Source organism: Scophthalmus maximus, chromosome 20 (genome assembly GCF_022379125.1).
Source record: "Scophthalmus maximus strain ysfricsl-2021 chromosome 20, ASM2237912v1, whole genome shotgun sequence".
Classification (NCBI taxonomy): Eukaryota; Metazoa; Chordata; class Actinopteri; order Pleuronectiformes; family Scophthalmidae; genus Scophthalmus; species Scophthalmus maximus.
The window spans coordinates 13,051,286-13,079,110 of record NC_061534.1 but is presented as its reverse complement, the minus strand read 5'-3'; the positions used below and the strand labels follow the sequence as shown (position 1 = coordinate 13,079,110).

At 44.0% G+C, this 27,825-nt stretch overlaps 1 protein-coding gene across 1 annotated transcript in view; it reads right to left on the bottom strand.

Annotated features, from left to right (window-relative positions):
- col27a1a (collagen, type XXVII, alpha 1a) overlaps positions 1 to 19,235 on the bottom strand; it is a 66,244-nt gene extending 47,009 nt beyond the window's left edge. The window contains exons 1-4 of the mRNA XM_035608574.2: positions 18,800 to 19,235; positions 14,340 to 14,410; positions 7,517 to 9,033; positions 3,937 to 3,990 (exon numbers count right to left, since the gene is read on the bottom strand). Of these exons, the coding sequence (XP_035464467.2) occupies positions 3,937 to 3,990; positions 7,517 to 9,033; positions 14,340 to 14,410; positions 18,800 to 18,852 (1,695 nt within the window). The 5' untranslated portion in view covers positions 18,853 to 19,235. The remainder of the gene's footprint in view (positions 1 to 3,936; positions 3,991 to 7,516; positions 9,034 to 14,339; positions 14,411 to 18,799) is intronic.
- Positions 19,236 to 27,825: the final 8,590 nt, after the last annotated feature.

Genomic DNA, 27,825 nt, shown 5'->3' with positions numbered 1-27,825 from the left:
AAACTGGTTTTTAAGTTGAGAGCAAATGGTCAAAATTTAAACAAATGGCAGCTCCTAATGTTTTAAGTTATGGTAGCGTGCGTGTGCTGCCCACTCTGGGGCATATAAATAGAATATATAAATATCTGCACAAAATTTTACATCCACACCATATGTGAAACTTAAGTCCACGAGGTGCCGTAAAATATACATGATGGATCTTAAATCTGGATGCGTGACATCACTCCAAAGGTTACATTCCCACGTAGAATATTTTAGACGAGCCCTGTTTAATGGGCTGTGTTGTAAGCACAGTCTGACTTTCAACACGAGCTCATGACTGTTTTAATGTATATACAGTCACCGTTTTAAAGATCAAAGAGAGTCTGTGTGATGCTGTGCCAAATTAGAGCCCAGGGGGCAATGTCTGGCTAACTAACTTAGATAAAGCCTGTGAAACTGCTGGACGTCTTCATAATTGAAGATCCCAGTCAGCGCACGTGCGCACACACAAACACACAAAGTTGATGATTCAGGAAAATATTTCACTGTGCGTTCGAGTCTCAACAGTATGCTTTTCCTTTTGCCAGTGAGAAGAGCAGAATTTGCAGCTCAGAGCCACATAAATTACAACAAAAACTTCATAATAACAGAGACACGGTCAATGAATTAAGCCGCACTGGGAAAAAGCCAAACATTCAAATTTATTTGCTATCACGAGCCAAAGTTTTCAGAGTCAAACACACCATGCAGTGACCAGAACATACGAGAAAGGAAACAGTAAGTAATCCAAATTATTATTTGGGCATTTACAGCCATAACAGTAATAGCTCATAATGACCATGGCCATTTTAAACATTACAATGGAAAACCTAGAGCTATAGCTTTATGCCAAACATTTAAAATCTGGTATTAAAAAATGTATGGAAGCGTCCAAAGGGAGAATAAAAGAATTGGAAGCACGGTCTGTGCTTTTCACTGTCTGGCAGCCTATTGCAGTTATGCTGCATATACACAGTTTACACTAGGGATTAGACAGGCCTTTAAAAAGCTGATCTGTCACCTGGTGTTACCAACACTGCCCTAAGCAGAGATCAACACCGTCACTCATTTGAAAGATATTTGTAGTCATATTTTTCCAGGTTTTCTAGATATGAATGAGCTTCACGTGCTGGTGAATAAAGGTTCTGTGACAGAGCAATGGTTTGGCGGGGAAGCATGAGGAAAGATGGGTGACAGAGATCCCCCCCCCCCCACCACCCCAGACAAAGACCCTTTTGACCCGGCAGGTTCCAGACGATAGGCTACATGCAGCCAGTCCCCAGATAGATGCAGGATTGTGTGCCAGCGATGCGTCCACCCTCGGTTTCCTCTCACACCCTTCTACCACCGCCGTCTCTACACACCTACAGACAGACTCGCCCCGACTCACAGCGGCTTCTGTACCGACAGAGGTTGCCACGGCGACGGCGTCTCACACTCATATGTGTGGGATCAGAGGTCAGGGTTCATGGGTGGTGCTCAGCGGGCTCAATGGTTCTCTGTGTGTCATCATACAGACTTCCAGTAATCCAGCGCAACGGAAGGTCATGCAAAAAAAGCTGGCAGAGCTGCAAACTGCCTTCTTCAGCAAAAAGCCTATGACTGGAATTCATTCTTCTTCTTTTTTTAACATAGAAGGAGATGCTTATAATCAACCCTGTACTATTCCACCTGTGAGCCTGCAGTTTTTTAGCAACTTGTAACATAAATTCAGATGTGGAGTTAATTATTACAGTGATCAACAAGTGCATTGCCTTTCTCAAATTGAAACCAAACCCAGACTGTTTGGACAACATGTGTTTGTGAGTGCATGCCTGCAACTGCGTATGCATGTGTATATGCGTCCCAGTGTTTGCGCACACACACAAACTTGATAAATGCTTATGTTTACAGGAAAGCACCATAATCTGTCTCACTCTTTATATAGGCAGGTCATAAACACGGCCACATATGTCTGTGCTACAAGCTGTGGGATTAGTGCGGTGGCGTGTATACTTTTCTCGTGTGCAGTAATGTATGCGTGTGGGTAAAGCAAAATAACTGTGAGGTCAGAGTCGTGTTTGCGAGTGACCCGCGTTAAAGTGGCATCAAAACCAGTGGCCTTTACAAGTGTTTTTTTATTTAAGAGGCTTGTTTTCATTGTTTGCACTTTCGCAAACCAACCACTTCCACTGACAATGCCATAGGCGGTTCGACAGCTGGTTTGCCGGGGCTGACAAAGGCCACGTCTAAGCCAACGGGATGTAAATCAGTATGATGTGATTGGTTGATACACACTGGTGATGAATGAGCTTTGACACAGACATAGGAGCTTTACCAAGGACCATGGAGACCATCTCATATCCAAACCAGTCTAGGCTCCAACCACAGCTGGAGGGACTGTGCCGCAGTGCATATATAATGTTTTATTATTACAATTACCATTCCTTATAGTGATTAATTGCTTGCTGGTCCTGAATAGAGAAATTGTTCTTGAAAGTTAAATATGGTTCTTATTTTAAGGAAAGCTGCTGCTTGGCTACACAGAAATAGCTCCACTTGGAAGCATACTTAAATAATACCTGGCTTGACAGAGTTCACACTTCCCCTGTGCTAAAGCCCAGTTAAACTTTTATTCCAGTTTGATTTGGATCGCACGAAATCCACCTAAGAGGGAGCGATGTCGGGGAACTGCTACTTGTGACGGGACAGGAGGTGCTGCTGGGGCTTAAATAGCTTTAATTCGAGCCAGACAAAGGCCTGATTATGCATCTATAATGGTGGGGATCATAGAGACTTTAGCTTAAGAGTCCCTCAGATACAGAGAGACAAAAAAACAGTTAGCAGTAATAATAATAAAACATGAGTCATGAGTGTCTGCACCAGATTTCAGGACAATTCTGAGACATTTCATGCCACACCCCAGATTTAAACCTGATGGTGGTGCTTGAGGAAAAGTCAGGGGATCATTACAGTCATCAGGATTCACCTTCAGGGCAGCGTGGATGATTGCGCCAAATTTCATGGCAGTTACATCACGTAGTTGTTGAGTTATTTCAGTCTGGACCAAAGTGATGGAACGTCTTGACAGATGTTGCCATACCTACAACCGCATCGCTATCGCAGGCGAGGAAGTGGAGGAGAATTCGGGAACGGAAGACCCAAGAACGAGACTATATCTGTTTAACTGCCTCGGAGAAAGAGACCTTTCATTAGTCCAGAATGCGATTCCTATGAAGTGTCGGTGCAGCCTGCTGCAACAGCTCACTGTGGAGAAGAAAGTCCAGTGGAGCCATGTGTTCTCTGTCTGTTTACAGTGCTTTTATTAGGCATCCTGTGGCACAGGCAGCCTTTTGAAAGGCCGTCTTTATAGGAGCTTTCCTGTTTATGCTTAGGGGTGGGAGGTCAGCACTCACAGCCCCGTGCTGAATATGGTCAATCTCCCTGCACAGGAAAACTTTGTGCGTGAGTATGTGAGCGTGTGTGTGTGTGTGTGTGTGTGTCAGCTGGGTGATGGGAGGGATTTAAAGTGAGGTGGGGGCCTGGCTTGGCAGGTTATTATTGTAACTGCGGAAAGGTCCGGGACTTTGCCTCCTAGGCTGGAACACACTCCCTCTGTCCTTGTCTGTCTGTTTGTCTGTCTGTCTTTCGGAGTCACTTCTCTGCCAGGGCGGTTATTACTGACTGTTTGCATTTGAGCTTTCAGTCATCGTGTACGTCAGTAGCAGGAGCGAAAACACAAATACATGCATGCATGCACACACACATACACAATAAACCCTAATGAAGACATACTCATTGACATATTTCCATAATTTTTTTTTAAATCTTGGGGTTGAGCACCAGAACAATTTATTTTCCAGAGGTTAGAAAATGTAGGTTTGAAAGAGTGTTTGATGTGGCTGGAGGTGTTTGAGGGCACACAAGGAGACTTACCCGAGGACCCCTCTTGCCTGGCAGGCCTGGCTTCCCCGGAGGTCCTGGCAGTCCCTGGGGAGAGAGAGCGTTCAGTCAGTGTTGCATACTGACCTAAAACCACACAGGTGATCTTATTCTAAACCTTACACATCTGATTTTATCATGCTCTATCAACACCATCTTGTCATTAAGAGAAGCTTTGTGTGTTTCCACAGACAGACTGCACACTGGGCTGCAGGATAAAAAGTGACTCTTCCATCTCAGGGTGATGAGAGCTGAGCCTTATTCACCAGACGTTCTGAGGCTGTGTGGCAGGAAACCGGAATAACACTAGGAATAACAGGTCATTTCCTGCGCCACTCGAGGCCCCTGCGTGGTTTTATCGGCTTTGCGCTCATTCGTTTTCTTTTAATCAAAAAAAGGAGGCAAAGGAGAGGTGAGGAAAAACAGAGTGCTTGTGGACATGGTTAACTAAGAGCTACCTGTATGTCCCTCGATCCTGATGAATGTGTGTGTTGAAGCCTTGACAGGTTTTTTTTCCACCGTCAAATGCATCGCAGTATTTTTTACTATGTTGTTAAATGTGATGCGTGAGATAACATAGATATGAGGATGTAGTAAAAATTTTTAAAAAATGCAGCATCTACTTTAAGGCGCAGTTACTGGCATGTGAATGTTGTACCCTTTCTGTGGTTTCCTCCTCTAAATTTTCACAAGGCTATGAACTTTAAGAGACAGCGGCAAAACTTCCAAAACAACGTAAACCTTCAAAACAACATCAACCCTCTCATACACACACCGACTTTAAATCTAAAGGTTATTGTATTCATAGCTTGTCTGTCATCACTCTGATGATTATAATTGCCCCCCCCCCCACCTTTTCCAGGGCGACCTCCATGGTTGAGACCACCCCTATTGCTATAGGTGGTGTCACTGGAAGCCTGCAGACCTGTCAACAACAACAACACACACCCCCTGTCCATCTTCACAGCTCCACCCCCTGGTTTGGCTCTTCCTTACACTTGCTTGTTTGTTTATTCCTACTGTGTTTCCCTCTTTCCACCTGTCCATCTTTAGCATAGTTGTGATTCCTTTCTTTCTTTCTTTCTCAGTCTGGTGGCAAAGGCAGTTTTCAGTTATGAGGTTTAAATTTGTCTATGAGGAAGGGAATTATCATATTATATTACATTATACCTTCACAGTTTTGCTTTGACCTGAAAACAATCACTGAATAGTTTATATTGTTATTGTTTGAACAAAAAAAAGTATTGGAATACACACAGAGCACATTCAAATTTTACGAACTCTCCCTCTGATCAAAAGGGGCTTAAAATCCTGTAGTTATGCCGAAAATACATAAAATAAGCCCTCCGGCAACTTTCAGCTACAATAACCCCAAATTCTGAAAAATGTTAGTTTAGGTTAGTAAATTCTGACTAACAACCAGTACAGTTGAAAACTAATCAAATTGAAAATATGTCTCACTCTCAGCTATCACATAAAAGAATCAGAACATATAAACACATTCAGATGTGCAGTGGGACAGATCTGAGAGAAAGCCCTTTTAAAGCGGCAGTAAGTAGCCAAAGGTGCTTTCAATGGGGAACTCTGCCACATCTGTGCCTGCGCTGGGTGTTTCTCCTGGCAGCCACAGCGCCGCGTCTGCACAGTGAAAACAAACGTCCAAATCATTAACTCGACTCTTTAACGCTTTAGGCAGCAAGAGTGATAAATGACATATTTAGTGGCTGACACCTCAGTGAATGTGATGCTTTTCATGGGCTTCTTACTTTTATATATGTGGTGTGTACATGTGTAAGAGAGAGAGAGAGAGAGTGTGTACAAGACTGTGCTGTGACAAGGACATCCTAGGACCGCATGTGAGTCGGGACTCTGACAAAACTTAATAGAAAGCTTCAATCATGTACACGGATTCTTCACACTCCAGGGCCATAAATGTTCTGACCCTTATGGGTTTTATAAGATGCTTTGGCACAGTTTTGCGTTGGAAGCACTGCTCTCAAGTTGGATTAACTCATCAAGCATTTCCTTCATTTAATTACCTTCTAACAGGTTGTTTTCTGTGATAAATTACAGCACTTTATACATCGAGATTCCAAGTAGTGCTTTGGTTCACTCAAATGATGCTCGGGTCTGGTGAGGACATCAGTTCAGACATGACACGTCACACCCTGCACTCAACAGTGGCAAATTGGAGCCCACTTCAAAGACAAAGGCACAAGTATCAAACAGGCCCTGCACACACTAAAATGACTTAATCACAAGGGTAGTTTTAAATACAATTACAAACGCCCCCCAAACATGCTGAGCAGACATTGAAGTCGGGCCACATTTGGAGGTGAAAACTTGTGGAGGCAATTATGTACAACTTATAACATGTTGAAACTCTCAAGCACAGTTTGTCTAAACTAAATAACTTTACTTAACAAACGTCTTAAGTGGGGTTTTTTGAACTGTGACCAAGGACAAATGTGAGTGAGCGTTTGCATATTTTCTGGTAAAAGGAAATCACATTTTCCCCTAAATTTTGGGCAGTTAAATTTGATCTGAAGTGATCAGTCAAGATGCAACTGAATCACTTTGAGGAGTGAACTGAAATCTATGGAAAAGGTGAAAATTGACCTGCATGCCTCTTCCATTCCTCCTTCCCCTGATATACTTTAGGCCAAGTCTACCTTTTGTGCTTGCACTGGGAATCTGAATGATGGTGTTTACTGACTGCCTTGACCCTTGACCTAGCTTTAAAAGAGGCCCATGTGACCTCCACTAGCCCTCTGTGACAGAGGAATCTGGTGCAGAGACGGCAAGGCGTCAGACCTGACACGTCACACCCAGCCTGGAGGGCTGCGCTGCTCAGAAGAAAGAGGAGAGGAGCGAGAAAAAGTAGGTTTTCTTATCCGTGTGGCAAAGGAAATAGTGCCACATTAACCTACATACAGCATCTCTGTGGTCTCATATTTCCAGCCCCAGAGCACTAGAGTCAAAACTGTTCTTTCAAAGGTGACAAAGACCAGAGCAGACTGGGACGCCTCTAGTGGAAGCACTTCACTCACTTTCAACTCTTTTCAAACTGACAGATCACCTCATTATCTTAATTCTGCAGAACCTTAATTACTGCAAACTCAAAATGATTTTGGGCCCACCTGAAGTCTCTATGTGTGTGCACTTACATACAGTACCATCTGCGTCTTGCCTTCAGCTTGAACAAAGTGCTACAGCCAGGCAACTAACCAGAGCCAAAACACACCACATTACGTACATCAATTAAGCTGTTTTACACTGGCACCATGGATGCTTCAGAGATTATTTCTAATACTCTTTAATATTCTTGCTTTTTTATTCTTCAATCACCCATAGACTTGGCCTCTTGTATACTGTTATGCTTCTTGCGTTCCCCACTTGTCCAGAGGGACTTTACATCCTTCATGCATGTTGTTGTGTTAGCTCTTCACTGAGCTGAGTAAAAACAACAGTCCTCAAGAGCATGCAGTGCATTTGTGCTGCAAATTTTACCTTTTTCATGCCACAATCCCACAAACACATTCACATACCAACCCAACACGCTAGAGGTGCTTACCGACAAGCCTGCTTCTCCTTTCTGTCCTATAGGCCCAGCTAGCAGGGAGAACTGAGTTGGTGGCACCCCCCAGCTCTGGAAGCCATCAGTAGCAGGTGGTGTTACGGTGTTGTACGAAGCTCTGGTAGGTGGCGGGGTGACTGGACGCTTGGTTGTTTTTGCTTGCTTCGTTGGCTTGGTGACCTGCTTGGACGCCAGCTTGGAGGTTTTAGCAGTTACAGTTTTTGAGATTGTTGACTTTGAGGGGTTGACTTTGGCTATGGTTGGATTAGAAGGGACAACTTTGACAGATTTTACTTTGGGTTTGGATGGAGTGGCTTTGGATGTTGTAACTTTAAGGTTGGGAGATGTTTTCTTGGCTGTGGTGGGTTGCGGTTTCTTTGGGACAGCATCTTGGTCTGTTAAAGCAGAGTCAGGTTTAGTCTTGGAGGGCTTGGTGCTGGTAGTGGCTGGAATAGTAGTTTTTTTCTTGTTGTCTGTTTTTGCAATTGTCTTTCTGGGGCTGTTATGAGGAGTGGGCTTTGGGGGAGTAGGTTTGGAGGGTTTCTGATTTGAAGATTTAGAAGTGGTGGGTCTTGGGGTTGGTGGTTTTGTTGGGGGTACTCTTGTCCTGAGTGGTGCTGTGACAGTTTCCGTCCTGGCCTTCATAGGTGGGGAGGCCAAGCCAAGCTGGACTGTGACTGGCATCACAGTTCCCAGCAGGGGTGTAGGAATGGTCCCAGGGTTGGGCTTCATTGCTCGGGTGGAAGGCACATATCTGACAGCTGAGGCAGCAGCGGCAACACTCCTGGCGAGGCTCAGCCCTGTGGTCTTCCTGGCCGTTTCTGGGCCACCACGTTTAGGGGTAGCAGCGGTTGCTGTGATGTTTGTTTCGCGTTGTAGGATTGGCAGCAAGGGAGGAAGGTTAGGCCTATATGTGTCAGCTTCCCTGCATTGTTTCTTAATGTACCTGCAGTAGTTGTGAGCTGCCTGTGCAGAAGGGACCAGGTCAAATTGGCAGATGGCTCCTTCAAAGTATGATGAGGCTTGTTGCTGGCTTGTCCGCCCCAGCAGGAAGGAGCCCTGGAGCTCTGGAGCCAGTCCCTCATCACTGTCCCACCCAAAGTCCGCATGAACACTCTGCTCTCCGCAGGAGGCATATAGAGTCACTCTCCGTTCATTAATTCCAACTGCAAGCTGGTGCCACTGACCATCGTGGGGCTCATAGGGCAGTGCCACCGAGGTGTTTGGTCCAGTGTGAAGGACCAGATTGCCAGGTACAAGCTGCAGACCAAGAAGGAACTTCCTGCGGTCTGAGAGCAGGGTGAAGAGGAAAGCACTGTTGACACGGTGTGAGCGCAAACTCACGACCAGTGCCAGGTTGGGCCCGACGGCTGCCGGGAAGACTGAACGCAATGGAGCCTCGATGTGTGCCTGCTGGTTGATGATGATCCCCGATCTGAATGGAATGACCCCTGCTGGCACCGAGCGTGACGGCTTCTCTCCCTTAAGCCCCAACTTTTGGAGGATGTCCACATCTAGAGGGAAGAGAGAGCAGTGTCAGAGGTGCAAATAATGAGAGGCTTGTTTATGATGGTTACACACCGGCACTGTTAGACAAAAGGGAAAATGAAAGCCTATTATCCCAGTATGTAGTTTCAAAAACCTGGAAAGACTTATTTGACAGTAAGTTTGATGACATAACATTATCCCTCTGATCACCTCTGTTTTGCTGATCCTTGATCATTCCTTTTGTGTTTTTATCTAATCCATCATACAGTAAGTGCTGTAACCTCCATATAAAGAGAAGTCAATATTTACTGCCATAATTAGGAAGCTGGAAACAATATATATATGTATACATATATAACGTCTTGCATTTTACTCTGTAAAAAGATGGCTACATACATACATACATGAGAAGGCGAAGCTTCTATTACATAAGGACAATGACAGTATAATTGTAAGGACAATTTTTTTACACTGAGCATCTGGACTGAAACTTCTACTCTCCCAAAAATGGACAGAATGAAATATGGACACCTGAGCAAAACATTTAGAAAATAAAAAGACCAATCATGATGCGAATAGGGCATTCTGGACTCATCTTCAGAATTAGCTCTTCCTGAAACAAACAAGGCTCAGCAAAATATGTTATCTTTGCCAGGTGGTTGGATTGACTGCAATGGGTTATGTGCATATTTTACAATAACTTTCTATGAACAAAACAGAACCACATTACAGTCATGACAGCATCGCAGTCATACATCTTGTCAGACTCATCTGTCAGCCAACACAGAACAGCAGTTCACATAGAGATGGAGTTTAAACACTGCAGGGCGAAGAGATGGAAAAAATATATAGTTTAAACTAAAAATGACATAAAAAGAATAATAAACTCACAGGGGTTTCAGGCCACCAAACTGCTTCTGTAAGCTGTCTATGCAGCTTTAGGCCAAAATAATTGACTATGTATAGGTCCAGACAGACATAAAACTAGGCTGACAGTAGGGGATTGTGGAGGGATCTTGGTTGGTTCGCGCTCTCTGTGTGGGTAGATGGTGCTGTGGTGGCTTTTGTTCCAGCATGGCAAGTTGTGGCATAATCTTCAGTGTATGAGTCTTGCAAAGCATAAAACAGCTTTGAGCTTGCACACAACAGAAGGTCCCATGGTATGATATGTTCATTGCACACCTAAAATTGTTAAAAGGACAAACATTTTCAAAGGGTAACACAAATTATTAAAAATTTTAGCCAATTAAAGCCAAATCAAAGCACTGTGGTTCCAAATGTGTAATCTTTATCAATTTTTTTTCCTGTATTTGTTTGGTGACATGCCATGCTGTCAGGTTATTATTGGACAACACTTTAACACTTAAAACATGCAAAGTGATACAATTTATTTTATAAACAAGAATGTGCTGATTATTAAGTCAAATAAATTCACTAAAATTAAATTAATCATGCAACTGAGAGAAGTGAATGCAGGAGGCATATTTATCACTTCCCCACAGCACCTTTTTTTACATTTGTTTTGGTAGAGATTCAAACCAAGACTTTGTCGTTGGTGCTCATTCTGTGTTGTCAGACACAGGTAATTGTGAGGGGGCTCATTCAAGGCCAAAGCAGCCAGTACCAGGAACGCACAATCAGGCTAAAGGACCTAATCCTCTCTTAGCCACCATCTGGCCAACACACTCCCCTATGAGGCAAAGCGAAATTGTTACTGTGTTCGTTGATTTTTTTTCCAAACCAATTAGCAAATCTGTGCACTAGTATGTTAAAGTATATGTGCAGGAAATGTTTGCTTCACCGATATTAAGGCATGGCCTCTATATTTTAAGGCTATAAGGGATTAATGAACTGAAGGACATCAGCATAATCAGACAGCTCCCCCTTTTCCTTTCTCCTCCCTGTCCTTCTCATCAACAGGGTCAGTTTGGACATTCACCACAAGTGAGTACAGCATCTCCCTGACTGGAAGCAGAATACAGTTTCCATCCTTTCAGCCAACTCTGGCTCTCTGTTCAGCTTTTCTGTCTCAGTGGCCCCAGTGTCTCTCCATATGACCTGTGATCTCGGACCTAGGCCCCTCACCATCTTCTTTGTCTCGGGGCTCACTCTGACCTGTGGTCTCTGGGTCTTGTTTAATGGGGACATGTGTACAGAAGCCATGCTTGTGAAAAGACAGAAGAGTGGACAAGCCATGTTGATGAGATGACAGAAAGCGGGGAAGATGAAGCGAGAGGCAGATGGTCCTAACAGTTGCTCATGAGAGAGCACAGGCTTCAATGAGATGCTTGTCTGCCCCTAATGCCAGGCTTGTCTCATTAGACCTCTGTCAGGGTGTCTGAATTTGGATGAAGATAATTGAAGTGTTAAGTTTATAAAAAATGTTTTGAACAGGAATCTGATCCCTGGTTGCAATGGTAGTTATCAAGGAATTCAACCTGAGCCATCTCAAATGTTTCTGCAGAAAAAATCCACACCTCCAAAGCATTATTTTTTGCCTGAGTGAAATGTATTCTAAATGTAGGCATGGCCATTTCTTTATGGTATGTCCATGCACTGTATAAGACTTTAAGACTTTCCCTTGCCCTTATAAAAATCAGGCTGATAAAACAAGACCTACACTGGGTTCGTTGTATACCCATCCACACAGCGAACCCTCTCTGTGTGGTCTGTTCTGCAGAAAACGACAACAGGATTTGGCAGTGAAGCAGGGCGTGCATTACATGCATAGGTTCTGTACATTGACCGCTGTCTCCAAACATCTTTATTTAAATACCACTTGCACTATTACTGGGAAACACATGAACCATATATGGTTTTAGATATACAGTACACCGTGAGGATGTGAACATGCACGCACGCGCGTGCGCACACGCACACACACACACACACACACACAGTTCATAGCGTCGCTCTGTGCCAAATTACTCAAGTAGGACAGAGCGAGTATCCAAGGCTATTCACTGTGAAATGTTATCCCTTGTAGAGGATGAAGTCACTCATACATTCACACACACTCAAATTATCTCTCTCGGACTGGCCAACAGCAGTCTGCATATTGCACTGAGCCATTTATGAGATTCCTTGATGGAAAAATCCTCCTCATAGCAATACATCGCATGTATTCCCACAATATTAGTCTTGGAGTCGACTCTTGTGAAATGGATAACATTCTTGGCATCCTTACATGATTTAAATCAGAGACTAATTTTTTGGCATTTGCTTTTATTTGGAAAGACACACACAGGGTGTAGGGGATGACATGCATCATTCATCCCCAGCCAAAATGAAACCAGGGACACTGTGGTAATATAGTGCAACTCAACTTCACTTTTTTGACAGTTTACAGTATAGAGATAGAAGTGATATGCAGTATGATGAGGTCCCTTGGCTGGGAAACAAACCCGGGATGTTCTGTTATGTTGTATGCGACTTAAGTACAGAAATGCCTAGAATGTTCTCAAACAGTGTCACCATTCTGTAGTTTCTCCATCAAAAAGTATTACAATATAATTTCTTCCAGTAAATTTCTTATTAACTAAATATATCAAAAATGTTTTTTTTGAATCATGGGCTGTGTAAATAAGTTTTCTTGAACTATCAATGTTGGTATCAGTCTCGAAAGTCCTGTATCCGTCAGGTCATCAGATGTCCTGTTTACATTTTACCTCTGAATTTATGTCATTGCAGTGATGCTACTGACCATTTTCCAAAATAAAATTCTCTCACAGTAGAATATGCAAATTACTAATTAGGTTCATGCTATAAAAGGGAGGCAAGCATTTGGTCCGCCCTGAGCCAGATGTGTGCCAATGTCCCTGAGAGTGAGTCTTTGTAATACACTGCTTCTTAACAAGGTGATCAGAAGGAGCCTTTTCCTTTATAAAATGCAGGTTGGCACCAGCGTTTCCTCTTTCTGATCCCAAGTGCGGTGGAAGTGGTGGTAGTGTGAGGAGCAAGAATAATACATTTTTTTAAAAACACTCCCAACTTTGGACTTTGTGGATGCCTGCGAGAGTGTCCCTCTCTAACTCCAAGAATCAGTCCACTCTTTCTCCCCCTGTCAGTCTTAATCATAATAACCAGAGAAGACAAGGGGCTGATTCACTGGAGTGAAACTATAATTTTTCATCAGGGGAAACCGCCAAATGGTACAAAAAGTAGCTCATATCTTTACAAGCTGCCCCTTCAGAATAAAAACTAAGAAATAGTATTATATTAAATAGTGACAATGGTCATATAGGCTGACAATCGGTCTGTCGACAAAAATGATCAGATTGTAATTCACATTTGCATCATTACCTACCCCATCATGCACCTGTGAACGGATTATGTGGTCGCTTGTGAAACGTTGTGACCAGAACTTTGGCATATGATCAACTTTTGACTAGATATGCCAAACTTCCAGCACGACATTACTGTATGCTTCAAGCAGTAACAGAGCAACGTTATCATTCATTTTGAGTTGTTGAGTTTTTGACCACCTGATGAGTATTAAGTCCTATATCAACTCAATTCTAGCTCTGTTTTGGTCTCCACCAATTCCTAAAAAAATACCTGGCTCTTTAGCTGTGCTAACTTCATAGTCTCTTACGCTGCTTTCAGACTGATGTCCGGACATTTTCCTGAACTTTCCGGAGGGGCTGTACAGTATGTTAAAATGTAAATGTTCGCAAATGTTGCTCCAGACATTTTTACCTGAACTTTTCCTGACGGACCCCTCTGTAAATGCCAGAGTGAGCCCATGTGAGAATACAGCAGGGAAATTACCTGAAGATTCAGGGCGAGCGAGTGTGCTGTTTACCCGGGCGCCTCCCCTCATGAATGCATGAATGTTCCAGAAAATTTGCTGCTGTTGTGAACTTTTTTGACTCGGACAGTCTGAGTTCTTCATATGTGACTGGCAAACTCCAGAAAAAGTACAGACACAAAAAGAGTTCTTGTCTGAAAACAGCTTAACTGTCTCCGTCTGCATTTGGTGCAAAGCAGGAAGTATACAGTGAGTTTGTAAAGACTTTTTTAAAGTGTTTTGAGAGTCACTTTCCTCTCTAACGGTCAACTTTGTATCTATGACCCGATCACTCCCCTGCTCACTCAACTTAGCTCACTCCACGCTTGTTGTCATGACAACGGTTGGCCCCAATTCTGATAGCAAAGTGTTAACGTGCTTGTGCAATGACCAAAAGGCCAAAGAATAACTCCAAAATCCCCCCAGTGCTACATTCATTATTTTTTTTACAGTTTTTTTCTTCACTGGTACACTTTTCAGCAGAGAGGAAAGATGTAGGACAGTGAAGTGACTGGATGGAGATGAGTGGAAGCCATGCCTTACCTTCAGAGTGTACTTGTGTAAGTCCCAGGTAACAAGTACAATATAAAACGGTACAGAGCAATAGGGCTCTCCTGCGGGAAGAAAAGAAAGGAGATTAGAAACAGGCAGCACGCTCACAGTGCTGAATCAGGCAATTGTTGATGTTTGACTCTTAAAATGATTTGATACCATTTTCCAATAAGGCACACTTTATAAATCTGTTAATAAATTCCACCTAATGGTTTTAAAACCACACCTTTCAATAATAAATCAAATTACTACAAATGGGTATTCCAGGCTGTTAAAAAAAACTTTTGGCTGGTGTTTATCATTGCTATTTGGTTTAAATGCAGGAATACATGTTAGTAATCCTAATAAATGTTAATGGGGTTCACACTTCCTAATAGCACATACATAAAAAAAATAAGTCAATAATGAAGGGTTTTAATGATCAAAACTGCAGTTTTAAATGTTGATAGGTTGTTTAGGATTTGATTTTTGTACAGTCAGTCCAAAAGACCAATAAGTCAAAGGTATTCTTTACAACCTGGCAACAAAAAGCTTTTGTTTATGCTGGTACCAGATCTATAAAGATGTTTTTATAAACTTTTAATAGAGCCTCTTTTTTTTAAAGCGCCTTTTTAGAAAATGGAACCAGTATCTTGAAGAACTTCCACAACAACCCTAAAGTTTATTGAAGATTATGAAATCTACATCATGCGTCTTAATAGACTACAAAAACATAGACATGGACTGAGATTATGAAATTGATGTTTCCAGTGTCATAAAAGGGACACGGAAATGATCTGAAAGATCATTGTTATTGCATCCCACCAAAACACAGATTCAACAAAAACATATGCTTTGCATCTGAGCCACTGATACAAGAATAACAAATGGGAAGAGGATCCTGCGAAAGCACTTACAACTCTAAGCGCCTCTCTCCAAAACACACACACACGCAGACACACAGAGATTCCCATTGTGGTTTGTGAGGCATAAATACTACAGTACACTTATCCATCAACCCTCCTCCCCAAAACCAACATGCGCACACACACACACACACACACACACACACACACACAGACACACACACACACACAGTCACTCTCAATGCCCTCAGCACATCCAGGTGTGCAGTAAAGCTAAAAGAGACTGATTGGCAAGTGGAGTGAGAGCTCGGTGGGGGACCAAGATCTGGTGACAGGCAGGGGAGCCACTGTTTACCGCTGGAGGTCATCCAGACACACATGGTCACACACAAGTTGGGGGGAGGAAATGTGTATAGCAGCTGTGGCTAGAGGGCCACAGGGATTCAGGCAGACGCAGGCGTGGGACGCGGGCTGCAAATACATAAATGTCGGAATGACTGTAACCATTGTTTGAGTATCTTTAAGGAATAAAGAGTTATTTCTCTTTAGAAAATATTACTCTCAACAACTTAAACTTTAGATGTGGCTGTTTCCCCCCCGGCTGGTCTGAATGATCATAATCAAGACGCTTGTACATATGCAAGTCAATGTGTGTGTGTGTGTGTGTGTGTGTGTGTGTGTGTGTGTGTGTGTGTGTGTGTATGTGTGTGTGTGATGGTGTGCGTACACTGTATGTGTGTTTGTGGTGTCTGTGTCTCCTGCTCTCCAAGCTCCTCGCTACAAATAAAGCTGAAGCACAATCAAACCGACACACAGCTGGCTGAGGTTACTCAGTGTGTATGAGTGTGTCTGAGTGTGTATGAGTGTCTATTTCCCAGACGTTCCCAGCTGGTTCTGGCCACAGACAGTTTCTTATCAGCTGCGGGGAGATCCGCTTTCTGAAAATGAGTCATGAATGCTGGATTATTATTATTGTATTTTCTTTTTAACTGCAGCAAATCACACTCATTCTGTCCATCGGGTTGTTTACATCTGCAGAAACTGGATCAAGTTTCCTTGGCAACAACGGCGCTGTTTTATTTGCTTTTGATATTAAACAAATGTGTCTCGTGTCTTCTTTAGAGTTTCATCGGGGGTGCTGCCGAAGTGTATGTGTCAGAGAAGTTGAAGGTGGTTTTGCACCGAGGTGGATATGTGCACTGTGGGCATTTAAAAGAACAGGGCTGCCATATGTAACTGACCCGTTCCGGTGTGGTTTTCATACTGCAACAGTGAGCGAAGACAAGACTCCTGCAGGGATTTCTGTATGTGCGGTCAAAATACAGACCTGATGAACATTACAGCTTCCCCAGGTCACCCATTAAACCAGGCCTAGCCTCACCTTTATATTGTGCTGACTCATATTTCAAAGACTGGGTGGGGGGGAATACTGCTCCGTTCTGTTGATACCATCTACTCAACTTTCTCCACTCTACTCCTGAAGCTCAGCTGATCTTAACTATGATTAGCACACCTTTGCTATCAAAAAAGCCAAATATTGGACATTTAAAAGGAAAAATTGTGGAAATACACTATGTGTGTGACTGAGCATTAAACCGATCGAGGCAGTGAGTCAGAATATGTGACTGTTTGTTTACAGTGTCTGCAAAATGTCGCTATTCGCCAAAGAAATTCTGTCACACGTATTTTTCAAGGTGGACAACCACGTGCCTCATTGTATGATCGACAGCCATAATCTACAGATTATCAACCGCATGTTTCCTCCAGTAATTTAATTCTCTTTTAAACCATCACTCCCCCCATGATGTTCTTGCCATGATATCTTTTCATCTTTGTGACTGCATTATCCATGTCTTAAGTCTGATACTAACCTCTCGACCCCCGACACCACCGCCGCCCCCTCTCCACAAACACGCACGCACGCACAAACACGCACGCACACACACACAGACACACACAGTAGTCTATCTGCCAGCAACCAATCAGAGGTGGAAAAAGTCACTGAGGAGCCAGTGTAGTTTCTTTTGAAAAGCTTGCTCACACACACACACACACACACACACACACACACACACACACACACACAGACACACTTTCTTATTCTTATGAATTATCTGACACCACTTCCCTGAAATCAAGTTATCTCTAACTGTTATCAGACGTAAATCACTGTGATACATCGCTTGACTTGCGTCTACTGGAGACTGAAATTAATAATTCAAGTTAGTGACTAACAAGTCACTAACTCAGACAGTGTTTGAGTGGCAGTGTATGACAATAAAAAAATGATCAAATAAAAACTGAATCTGTATTTGTTGTTGTTGTTTTTTCAGTTAAAAAAAAGTTAAAAAAAAACACAGGAGCTAGACGTAAAGGGCGACACCGTGTGGACACGAGGAGAATGATGCTCCGCGCAGCAGGTAGACTGTCTTCTCAACCCGTTCACATGAGTGATGGAGGCTGGCTGTACCACTGTTCATGCAGGGCTACATTTGTGAGCATATAAACCCCTTAAACACATTGTATACGTCTTAAAGTGTGGCAGATATTTCTGCACAAGATTCAGGTCTAGGTGCTGGTAACCTTTTGAAATCCCGTTTTACTGTAAAACAATGTCTGGACTCTCCTTCTGCAAAGATCGATGGCTGTAGCCCCCCTCTATCTCTGTCACTGTCTGAACCATGACCTGAACCAGATGTGCACTGCGCAATAAACCATACATCAATCACACATATATATATATATATATTAAAAAATATGAATGAATGACTTCTCTACGTCTGTTGCGCAACAGCTGGCTGCTGCGCGCTGCGGCCAACTCAAGACCAAGGTCCATATATTACAGCGGCCCGATGAGTTTTTCACTGTCTGTGAAAATCTACGCTGTAAACACTCGCATACAACATCTGCACGTCGTTCACAGTGTCATGTGCAGGCTGTTTTCTCAAATTCACAGATAGGTGGTTATTGTCAGGGGGAAACTGATGCTGATTAATAATTACAGTCCTTTTCTACGAGGACAAAAACATTTTTAACTGCGTAAAATGTGGCCGCGCGGACTCTGGATGCGTAAAAACGCAAACATGGAAAGCATCCCTGCAAAGCTGCAGTGGATGCAGTTGAACCTCTAATGAATCTTTCATGGATCTGAATAATTGCCCGCCTCGCTCGAGTCAGTTCCGACAAAAGCTATTTTGCAAAGTGTGCACTTCTTTGAACTCTTATCACAATCAACACAGTCAGGGGGTTGTCTCAGGACCTAGCCTGCGCTCGTCGCCACCAAATGAACCTGGTGATGTTGACGCCTGGTGTGTTTTACACTTCAATATACAACAAAAACAAATCAAGGGTGGTGGGAATTTGGGCCAAATGGCGCTTGATGTCATCCACACGACGGATTGTGACCAATGACACGCGTGGTGCGAGCAGAGCCCGGTGCGCACCTCTGCTGCGCCGCGGCCAGCCGGAGCTCCACAGGTACGAGTCCCTGACTTGTAACTCGGTCCGCGCAGGCGACCGGTGCCAGATCAGCTCTATCCCACATCCCCTCGTCAGAGGAGCCAGTAGAGACACAAGAACGAAAACAAAACGACCACTGTAACTTACTTTGTGTCTAGATGAGAGGTTCTGCAATCTCTCCTTCGGGTGCCTAAATTCATTTGTATTCATTTGTCCTGGCAGTCAAAGACCTGATCCGTTAATCACAGCGTGACTCCTTTGCGAGGGGGGCAGAAGACACCGGTCGCCGTTCTACACATTTGACAAGCTCGGGCTGGACCTCCAGAGGACGAAACTCATGCTGAATTGCCTGTCAAGCCCGACATAGATTCCTCCTGGCAGGCTGCGGTGACAGGGAGCTCTCCTGCGCGGTTGTCTGTCGATATTCCCCTGTGTTTCATTCATTTATGCCGATCCAAAATTCGAGGGGCCGCGCAGCCGGCGAGAGAAAGCTGGGTCCTTGCGGAGGGGGTTACGGAGTCAGGAGCGTTGGACTCATCCCTTTCCTTTTTAAATGGGCTTTCCGTGGGTAAAGCGAGGGCAAGCGCACCGCGCGGCCAGGTGTCAGGTTACAAGCCCAGCGGTTGTGTGGCGCAACTACACGCCTTCTCCAGGGGGTGGCCGCACGGATGACGACCCAAAGCCCCAGTGCACTGGTAAACCGAATGAATAGGCCCGTGGGGCATCACCTCACGGGCACTTCGATCTGCCCACTGCCCCTCCAGAGACTCTCCTTTTGTCTGTCCATCTTTGCCAACCCTCAGCGTGTGCAGTAGGAGAGATGCCGTGCCAGAAGGACGACCAGCAAGGCAGACGCTTTGTGACGCCATGAACCTTACAATTGTGTCTCATCTCCCCTTGGAAATAAAAATGTGGGGGGGGGGATTTGAGATGGGGGTTTTGAAAAGGCTAAGAGTTACTCACTGAAGGAGGCACACTTACGTAGTCATTTTCTGGGAAGATTTGGTCTCGTGGGCTTCATCAGAATCTTGGGCCGGTTCGCATAGATGTTTTTTGTTGTTGTCAGTTTTGCCCACTGTGTTACAGAAGCCTTAATGGAGACACGAGGAAGGGAGCAGCACCTGGATCAGCACCCATTACCTTAAGAAGGGTCATGGCCTGGTGCGGGGGTGAGGCCTATACCGAAGACCTCCGCAGAGCCACAATGGCCAGCAATCACCACCTGACATCTGTTTGACTTGTTTCTGGAACATGTACACTAAAGCAGGGAAAAGGAGGGCGTTAACACGCGGACTAGTTCACCAGTAGAAAGTGTTTCCAGTGGAAATTGTTCACAGCGAGGTCTGTGGATTATCCACAGTGATGGGATCAGGGATTCAGCAAAGAGATTGCTGCTGCTGAGATCTCTCAAAATAAAAACAAAAACGATCGGCATGGCTAGATGACATTAGTGTTAGGGAGAAATATGATGTTTTTTTTATCCTTTAACTGACAGGGCAGATGAAACACTAACGTCTCCCACATCGGCTCAAGTCACCGCCTTGGGCATTTTCTGAGAAACACCCACCTGCATATATAGTGTTGAGCCAATCATCTCTTAGATCATTTTCTAATGAAGGAATAACAATTTTTTGACCGTCATTAAATCAATTTGACGTCAAAGATTGGATAGTTTCTGTAGCAGGGGGATTTTATCGCACAAGGGCCACCTTGAACTTACCGAATCTGAATGAGCATCACCAAAAGCAAACTGTTTGTTCAGATGATTGCTGTACAGGGTAAACAACTCGCCGAGGAGGCGACAGAGGAAAGGATGCTGGTGGCTTTGAGCGGACTGGCCAGAGGCCTCAGGTGCTGAAAGGTCGCCTTGAATGACACTGTTGAGGTGGGGCTGTCTGCATGTGTCAGCTACGGCCATCCCTCTGTATTTCAGCCCCGGGCCGTTGGTCAGCCGGCCCCAGGGGTGGGCGCTAATAGACGCAAGTCATTAACATCCTCTTTACAGTCCCCTTCACACACTCTGTCCCTTGTGTTTCAGTGCAGGGTGCCACCCGACCCTCCCATGTACTTCCAATGAGCCACGGCGACTCTGCCCCCATCTTCCAAATTACAAACTCCGCGCTTGCGAGCGCGCTCACTGCCACCCCTTAAAGCTGCTTAATTATGGTCATTGGCACCACGTCTGAAAGCTCCCTTTATCCCCCCCACGCTCCAGAAATAGGCCCTGCTGAAGCACAGAGGCAGCCCAGATCAAACGCTCCCCATAGGGAAGGGGTCATTACTGGTACTCAGGGCGGACACAGCCCAATGGGTGCCGGGCCACGCCTCGAGCCCAAATTGCAGCCTGGGCCTAGTGAGGACACAAGACTGCTCTTTGATGCATAGCAAGTAATACAGCAACACGGGCTGTTTGCATATCAGTGTTTACAGTGAGCTGTGTACTGGACATACAAATAAACAGCGTTTTTTTTCACACTGATATGTAAGGAAATTGAGCCCTGGCCTTGGTTTTACATTAACTCCTTTATTTGTTAGTTATTAGTTGTTTGCACATACTTTTATATATTTATCCATTTTTATATGTTTTATTTTTAAATATTCAATTTGATGGTAGGGTTTTATAGTTTTACTTTACTGCTCCTCTCCTTGTAATTACAGTACTTACTTTTTAATTTGTTCTGTTTTTGACCAAAACAGACTTGGCAATAAACACGATTGAGTGATTCTTGATTCTGATACCATTTACAATTCGAAAAAACAACTACGGAAAGATGCCAACCAACCGAGACAGTGGTGTTTCCAGAGAACGCGAAGACATAAAGCAACCCCATGTCACTCAACAAATAAATAGGTTGTGGAGACAGTCACCTCTGTGTAGGTGTGTTTTCATGCTGGGCAGTGGCGGAGGTTACCGAGGTGGTGGCGGTGAACCAGACAGTGCTGTCTCTCTCAGCTCCGCTGCACACAAGAAGACTGTTCATACCAGGAATGTGTGTGTACGTGAGTGTGTGTGAATGCACAAGAGCACGGGTGTGTGTGTGTGGAGCGACTCGGTGGTTTGTGTTTTTCCTTTACAGGTGGTTCTGTCCACTTGTTTGTGTTCCTGGTGCTGTCTCCTTCCTGTGTAAAAGGATGGTTGGGCGATGCACTGGGAGGTGGAAAGTGGTCAAACAAGCTCGTGTCTGCTGTCTCCGTGACTCTCAGCCCCGTTCGGGTGCCTCTCTTTCTCTCTCTCTTTGTCGTTCTATTTCTATTTCTGTTCGTCTTTAATCTGTCATACTCCTATCAGACTCCTCTATCATCTTCACTTTTGTCTTCATCTCCTCCTCCTTTGCTCTCTTCTCCTTGTCTGTCCTTCCCGGTCTCCCTGTCATTCCTTCACCACAAGCATTTCCAGCGCTGGCTCACCCGAGTAGACAACCACCCCGAAACCAGTGCCACAACCATAATGAGCACGTTGAGTTCTCATAATAATGTCAGAATAACCTGCTGGAGGGGGAGACTTGCTGTTTTGAGGGGGGCAGGCTCACAGATCCATCTAGATTGAAAGTGTCAACACCACACAGACCTTCACTTGTTGAGGAGTCAAATATGGCGTCCAGTTTCCCCCGCCATGCGCTGTTTTTAGGTGGACTTCTGCAATGTTTGCTATTTTCTTACTGTATTTATGTGTTCAAGGTTGAGAGTTGGTGCAAGGTGCTAAATGATGCACATTTACTGTAACTGTGACTGTAACTCTTGGCTTTCTCACCATATTCTAAAAATTATCTGTTTAGGGGCTGTATGAAAATTATTAGGAGGGAGTTCAGAAAGGGGGGAGGGAGATGTATTTTTTTCTTTTTTGCTGAAGGGGGAGTTGTCTAAATCTTTTGGGAGAGCCCGGATATGCTTATCTTTTTACTATCCTACAGCAGCTCTGTATGTGTCATGTAAAGGGACAGCGACAACTTAAATAAACAATGCCTGGAATTTTCTTAAACAGGACTGTCACTTTGTTATGTGTGCCCTAATTTCGGACACGACCAATTCAACTTCTATTGTGCAATCAACACTGAAAATGATCTTTCCATAAACATACAAAGGTTTCAATTTGAGCCCACCATCTTTAAACCTGCAATTAAGAAACATTCGGCCACTCGGTGGCAGCAGAAACAAGTTGTTAAGTCAATATTTACATATAATCACCTTTTTCATTGACGTGTCGAACAAGCAGCTGCTTATTTACAGATCCAGCGTTTTTGGAGCAACACTTCATATTTCTGTCCATTTGATGAATGTCCAGCTGCCCTTTCCTCCTGCCCATGGCCTCCAGCCTCTCTGCTTCCATTCCTCGCTCAGCCTTATATCAGTGGTTCTCTCACATTGCCCTCCAAGTCCAATATTCACTCTTTTGCTCAGTTGTTCTATCAAAAAAAACGGGGCGGCGTGTCGGTCTCCCAGACCAAAAGCTGTGGGTTCGCGACTCGCCCAGTGCAGTAAGATCATTAACAACAACAAAGTTGGAGACAAGCTTTCGCCAAAATCGCTATCTGCCCCTTTAACAGCATATAAGTCACATTAAAATGTTCATAAATCACCCCGATAATGTAATTCTTTGAATGCACACAAGTGGCATAGATAGATAGACCAAGAGGAATATATTTCAATGTGTAGAAGTGGAGCGGAAGGGTCTCGGGCAGTGTATGGATTTTTGCAGCTTTTCATTCCTGACGCATTTTTTGACAGCCAGTTAGTGTTGACTCAAGACCAACTTGGCACCATCAGAAAGGCGCAAAGGCACTAGGAAGTTTGTCCACACCTGTGTGAGTATGAGCATAGAAGACATACTGTATATACTGTAAGTGTGTGCACAGCTATGCAGGGCCTTAGATTTGTATGTGAGAGAGAAACTGGCGGGATCGGGTGCTGTGAAATTCCACCTTGAAGCTCCTCCCTCCATAAACAGTAGACTCCGACAGCATGTACAGTAGGAGAAACCCCTTACTTTAAATTCCAGGCAAGTTCTTATTCAATTCACAGCATAATGGAATCCCACCCCAGTGTGCATTTCATCTCCCGATTAAATCCAACTTCAATTTCCGATTCAGTGCTTATCATCTGTCAAACAGAGCCATAATTCATTCTTATTCTGGACACAAGGCCCTGCATTGGATTTGGACAGGGCCACCAGAGACCAGGGTAGCCTAAGTGGAAACAGCAGGGCCTAGTGAAACCTGCTCTCTCTGGCATCAAATCAGTGTCCAGATTCCAGTGATGCCTTCTGTAAAAGGACTTCATTATGCTCTCAGAATATGGACTAGACAAATATTTGGCTTGGTCATTATGATGCTGTATCCACTCCCCCCACGGAACCAGCCAGTCCTACACCAGGCTCAGTGTTTCTGCATCCCAGAGATGTCTCACCCCTACCCCCCGCCCCGTCAGCGTCTCGCTGTCTCCTTCCTGATACGAGCCAAATCGGGGGGGGGGGGGGGAATATTGTAATCTTTTCCCATAATAATAGGAATATTTTGCTGATGAGTGGGAAGTCGAAAATGTAAGGATTGAATAGATTAATAAATTGTGTTTATTAATCAGAAGAGACGGGTATTGAACATCGGGTTGTTTTTGTGGAAGAGTTCCCTTCATCTTTTGAATCACCCTCTAACTCCTCTGTCGCCATCATTCTGACATAATTCAGATGTGGTCGGGAAGTGTCACTCCCTGGGACCCCCAGATCCCCAGACCCCTTGCAAACAGATGGTCTTTCACTCCAACTTCTCAGCTACTGCTCCACTACTTCCTTCTCCACCATCACCCCCCCCCCCCCCCCCCCCCCCCCCCCCCCCCACACACACACACACACACACACACCTCTACAGACCACTATGTCTTGTCACTTTGAAATGTAAAACTGTATATAAACGTTTCTTTCATAATTACAAAACTTTTCTTCTGAAATCATTTCAAGAGGGGTCTTACAACACTAATGTCTCCTTATCTAAGAGGGGGCCTCAACAGCCTGCAGTGGATGGATGATGTAACTACTTTTTAGTTGCAACATTTAAAGATCTTGCATTCTTTTCCCACAAACTGGCTCCTAATATGGTCTGGTTCCGACCCGGGGGAAACTAATCACATGTAATTGTGCTAAACATGAAGCAAAATAGCCATGTAGCATATGCACAGAACGGGGAGAAACTCGGAGACACTTCAATATCAACCACTTACATACATACTATCTGAAACACAATTCAAACACCAAGCAATTAGATCGGCATATCACATAAATGCGATAGCAGTACATGTCTCTTATGCCCAAACAAGACGCTCCTGATATTGCATGCTAACACCACAAGCTACATATCATAGCCCAGACTGATTCTCATCACCCTACGACCAACCGCCACCCAGCAAGCAGCCAAAGAACGGGGACAAAAGTTTGTATCGAACAGCAACATTCATAAATTGTGTCTTACCTTTGATAACTTGTGTTTTGATCCAGGAGGCCGCTTTCCACAGAGACCACTCGTCTTTTTGAGATGATAATCGGACTGTGACCAGCGCTGTTTGCCTCCAGGCTGGTGTTTCTCGCTGACAGGTGTCCGTCGACTCACCTGGCTCTGACGGTTTGACAGACGTGTCAATCATTCGGATTGACCAATGGGCTGCTGCTGGCAGCTACAAAGATCGTTTTTAGAGGCAGATGAGCACCCGTCTTCGCTAAAACCGTTGTATGAGATGTAATACACACTGACAGAGACATATGCGTGAAATGAAATGGGGTTTGCACTGATAAACCTCACATGGAACAGCTGTGCCAAATTGTGTCAATCTGGAGAGTTCGTCTGACCATGTCCCATACGAAACCCTGCAACTTTGCTCTGCTTCACTTTATCAGCATGGCATTTGGCACAGATAATGTTCAGATGTTGTTCTATGAATTTCCAGAGGAATGGGCTTCATCTGCATTATTACATAGGGGATATCTACTCTGAATTTTCATGTATGTAGTGTTTCATCTTCCTTTACTCTGACCCAGTAACATCTATACTGAATTTAAAACTCAGCTTTCACAAAGTGTTACCTTTATATAGATACCAAGATTATTCACATAGATCTTGTAGTCTCAGAGATATAGTCTTTTCATTTTGGGCATGTCATTTTCGTCCGAACCAAAATGAGAAGGTCTGGTCTACAGCGGATTTCCTGTTCACCGTCACCAGCATGTTCCACACTTACCACTACCGCCTAGCGATGGAGCTGCAGTTGCCCACGGTTTAAAAGTTCGTCACAGGCGCGTTATGAATCCTGGAATAGGTTGGGCTGGGAAGGATCCACCCGTTGGATCCTTTCTTGCTTGGGAATGGCAAAAACTTACCAAGCGACCAATTGCACGGACATTCTTTAAACACTTGGTTTTGCACAAAATTTGCTGTTTCATTACGTGTGAACTCACATCCTCAAAACCTCCAAGTGTAGTTATTTTGGTGGGAATCACTCACTCAAGCATCATTTCTTCAAGACTGTCATCTGGGTAATTGGACTTCAAAATTCATGGAATCCACAATATCAAAACTTCCATGAAATCTTCAACACCCTGAGCCATTTGAGAAACATCTGGGTTTTATTTCACAGAACATTTGTGTCTTTGCTAGTTGAACATCAAAATCCAATGACCCAAATGCTTCTTGGACCCATGTTCTCAAATCTTCAAAACACTTGACACAAAATATATGATATATATATATTTTTTAAACCCAGCCATAATATTTACCTTTTGGATATTATCTTATCTTCAATTACGTGAATAAGCATTATCCAATACTGCTGATGGTGTGCATATATTACAATGGTATAAGTGAGAGCATTTTGTGTTTTTGCGCAACACCTTTTTACACAAAACATGGTGTGTGTGTGTGTGTGTGTGTGCGTGTGCGCGTGTGTGTGAATGTCGACCGTTGACCGTTCCATACCAGTGGCAGTGCCTGGGAATCACTTTCAGATGGTTCTGACAGTGGAATATTATCCGACCCACAGTGACAGCAGGAAATTGCAGAATCGTCCAATAGATACTTAATGATAAGTAATGATCTGTCCACGCCGCCGAGATAATTTCTCCAGGACAGTGACACAAGCCATTATCATTAGCATGACTAAGTGGAATGTTTCATCTCTTTCAAAAGAGTCTAACTTGGAGCCTAGATTCCCTACACATCAAAACGTGCCTCTCTTAGCCTGCGGCTCAGGGCTCTGGCGCTCAACAAATCTCATCTCTTGAAAAAGGATAATCTCATCCTCATTCACCCCCGATTTAACACATTTATTTTAAAATCTATCAACTTGGCCTCCATTTATCAAAGCCTCAGAAGGAAAAGTGAACGATTTCACAGACTTAGAATCCATTCATCCAAGTTAAAGCCTCCCAACGGGCAGGTCTTGCTGCAGAGCTATCCCAGGTAAGTGAACAGGCTTATTTGGCCTGATGTGTTCCACTTTATCATGTCCAGCAGAGCCTATGGGCCAAGATCTATGTAGGAGAGCTCTGACTGCGCCGCCAATCTCAACTCGCTCTTTCTCCCTCTTATTCCTTCTGCCGATTCTCCTTCACTACTTCTGTGACCCAGCCTCTACCTCCTGCCTCTCATGTGCCACAGGAGGAAGCCACGTTTCGAGGGGAAAGAGGAAAACTTATTCTTTCTCTAAGTCCACCGAAAAACTCCCTCTGCAAAAGCCCTCAGGGCTATATAATAAACATTTCATTTCCTCTGGCAAGCAATAGGAAGGCTTATATGATGTAAAAGAGCAGAAATAGCGACTGAAAAATGCTTGTCATTCTGTGTTTCTCAGGCCCGGTTCATTCCTTCAGTTAAAGAGCTGGATCAGTGTATTAAAGCTTTTCTTTCTGAAGGACATTTATTCATCTAATTGCCGAAGATATAGAACTGCTTTATTTTAGATAGGGCAAAAAAAGGGGGCATATTTTATCCTAAAAGGCCTCATGAATCACACAAGGAATGTTGTATTTTAAGTCCGGTCATCACTGCATAGTGTTGGTGAAAGAACTGACAGTACAGACTGACTGTTTTAAAAAAGGTCTTAAGACATTTCTTTTTAGCAAAACTTTTGGTTCCCCCTCTTAGATGTTTTTAAAATTATTTTAATTTTGAACAAAACTGCTTTTAACCTGTAGC